This window comes from Arachis ipaensis, chromosome B8 (assembly GCF_059453495.1).
Source record: "Arachis ipaensis isolate K30076 ecotype BB chromosome B8, ASM5945349v1, whole genome shotgun sequence".
NCBI lineage: Eukaryota > Viridiplantae > Streptophyta > Magnoliopsida > Fabales > Fabaceae > Arachis > Arachis ipaensis.
The window spans coordinates 88,563,770-88,566,730 of NC_142443.1; the positions used below are offsets into that span (position 1 = coordinate 88,563,770).

Genomic DNA, 2,961 nt, shown 5'->3' on the forward strand with positions numbered 1-2,961 from the left:
CAGCCCTGGCAGAAAATTCAACCCAAAACAACTCAAAAAACACAACCTACACAAACCACAGTAACAAGCAAAACACTAACCACAATCCATACAGAAAACCCCGAAATAACTACCCAAATTCCAGCTATTATCCACCCAATAACCCAGCCACTAACCAAAACACCTATCATCCTCCTTCAACACCCCACAACCAGCCACAAATACCATAAGATACTCAAAGAATCTCAAACCTGGAGATACTAATAGAAAAGATGATGAAACATCAGGAAATGACAAGCAAGAATCATGAAGCCTCAATAAAAAACTTAGAAAGGCAGATTGGGCAACTGTCTAACCAAGCAGTGATTGAAAAGCCAACAAGCTCACTCCCAAGTGATACCATTCCAAATCTGAAAGAAGAATGCAAAGCTATTCAATTAAGAAGTGGAAGAATCTTGGTGAATGACAAAGAAGCCAATAAGAAGCCTATGGAGAATGACAAGAAGCCAACTGTGAATGATGAGGCCAGCAACAAGGAAGAGGCTATACTTAACAAGAAGGACAAATAGAAGTTTAAAGAAAAAGATGAGCAGCCACAAGAGTCAAGAAAAGGGAAGCAAGTAATGGAGGAACCATCTCAAGACCAGAGGAAGGTTGTGAAGGCTTACACACCTCCTCTGCCATATCCTCAAAGGCTACAAAAAGAACTCAAGGATCAACAATTCCCTAAGTTCTTTGAGGTCTTCAAGAAGCTGGAGATTAATATCCCACTTGCTGAGGCATTAGAGCATATGCCTCTGTATGCAAAGTTCTTGAAGGAACTCATTAACAAAAAGAGAAGCTGGCATGAGAAGGAGCCCATTATGCTCACTGAAGAATGCAGTGCTGTGATCCAAAGGGGTATTCCACCAAAGCTTAAAGATCCAGGGAGCTTCGTGGTTTCATGCACAATAGGCAAGATGACATTGGAAAAAGCTCTCTGCGATCTAGGTGCTAGTATTAACTTGATGCCCCTCTCAATGATGAGAAAGCTTTCCATAGTAAAAAGCAAACCTACCAGGATGTCACTGGTGATGGCCGATAGATCAATCAAGACACCCAATGGAGTTGTGGAAAATCTATTGGTGAAGGTTGGAGAGTTTATCTTCCCTGCAGACATTGTGATTTTGGACACAGAAGAGGAAGAAAACAACTCAATTATCCTGGGAAGACCATTTCTAGCCACAACAAGAGCTATTATTGATGTAGAAAAGGGAGAAATTACCTTCAGGGTGCACAATGAGCAAATGGTCATCAATGTTCTCAAATCAATGCAACATCCCCCTGAGCAAGAGAACTACATGAGAGTAGATATGATAGAAGGTTTGGTGGAAGAAATGTTGGAAGCCAATTATCACGAGCAACAAAAAGAAGAAGGGGAAGGAGATCAAGAGATAATGGAAGAACAAGTAGCTGAAATTTCCATTGAGAAAGAGGTGGAACAAGACAAGACAGAGGAGGTGCCAAAACAAGAATTAAAGCCTCTCCCCCCTCATCTCAAGTATGTATTCCTTGGGAAAACAGATGCTTTACCAGTAATCATAAATTCCTCCCTGAACATAGAAGAAGAAACAAAGCTCATCGAAGTGTTGAAAGCTCACAAGACAGCCTTGGGGTGGACCATTGATGATATCAAGGGCATAAGCCCTACCATCTGTATGTACAAAATTATATTGGAGGAAGATTCAAGGCCTGTAGTTCAACCCCAATGAAGACTCAACCCAGCCATGAAGGATGTGGTTCAAAAAGAAGTCATAAAGCTATGGAATGCTGGGATAATCTTTCCAATTTCTGACAGCTCATGGGTGAGTCTGGTTCAAGTTGTACCAAAGAAGGGAGGAATGACAGGCATCACCAATGAGAAGAATGAGTTGATCCCCACCAGGATAGTGACTGGGTGGAGGATGTGCATAGATTATAGAAGATTGAATGATGCTACAAGGAAAGATTACTTTCCTCTCCCATTCATTGACCAGATGCTGGAAAGATTGGCTGGCCATGCCTATTATTGCTTCTTGGATGGGTACTCTGGGTACAATCAAATAGTGGTGGATCGCAAGGATCAAGAAAAGACTTCCTTCACCTGTCCATTTGGAGTTTTTGCTTACAGAAGGATGCCCTTTGGTCTGTGCAATGCCCCTGCAACTTTTCAAAGGTGTATGCTTTCTATATTCTCTGACATGGTGGAAAAATTTTTAGAAGTCTTCATGGATGATTTTTCGGTCTTTGGCAATTCATTCAACACTTTCTTGCAACATTTAACTCTTGTTTTGAAAAGATACCAAGAAACTAACCTGGTATTGAATTTGGAGATATGCCATTTCATAGTTCCTGAAGGGATAGTTCTTGGGTATAAGGTTTCAAGCAAAGGTATAGAAGTTGATAAAGCTAAAATAGAAATCATTGAAAAGCTTCCTATACCTGTTAATGTGAAAGCAGTAATGAGTTTTCTTGGACATACTGGTTTTTACAGGAGATTCATCAAAGATTTTTCAAAAATAGCAAAACCATTGAGCAATTTGCTAATGATTGATAGTCCTTTCATCTTTGATGACAATTGCAAGCATGCCTTTGAAACTTTAAAGAGAAAACTCAGCACAACACTAATCATCACACCTCCTGATTAGGACTACCTTTTGAACTTATGTGTGATGCAAGTGACTTTGCAATTGGTGTTGTATTGGGGCAAAAGAAAGACAAATTGCATCATGTTATATATTATGTTAGCAAGGTGTTGAATGAAGCATAGAAAAATTATACCACCACTGAGAAAGAGCTACTAGCCATTGTCTATGCATTTGATAAGTTTAGACAATACTTGATTGGTTCAAAAGTTATAGTGTATACTGATCATGCTGCTCTCAAGTATCTTATGTCTAAACAGGATGCAAATCCTAGACTCATCAGATGGGTGCTACTGCTATAAGAATTTGACATTGAAGT

At 39.8% G+C, this 2,961-nt stretch overlaps 1 protein-coding gene across 1 annotated transcript; it reads left to right on the top strand.

The window, feature by feature from the left end:
• The first annotated feature begins 602 nt into the window (after positions 1–602).
• LOC148548760 (uncharacterized) lies at positions 603–1,730 on the top strand. Its single transcript, XM_088495659.1, has 2 exons — positions 603–861; positions 934–1,730. The coding sequence occupies exons 1-2, from the start codon at positions 603–605 to the stop codon at positions 1,728–1,730; spliced, it is 1,056 nt and encodes a 351-aa protein (XP_088351785.1).
• Positions 1,731–2,961: the final 1,231 nt, after the last annotated feature.

Bases quoted from the DNA above. Each gene is read 5' to 3' on its own strand.
- LOC148548760 (XM_088495659.1), top strand. From the start codon at position 603: ATGGAGGAACCATCTCAAGACCAGAGGAAGGTTGTGAAGGCTTACACA. The intron at 862-933 runs GTGCTGTGATCC...CATGCACAATAG, and splicing joins TATGCTCACTGAAGAATGCA to GCAAGATGACATTGGAAAAA.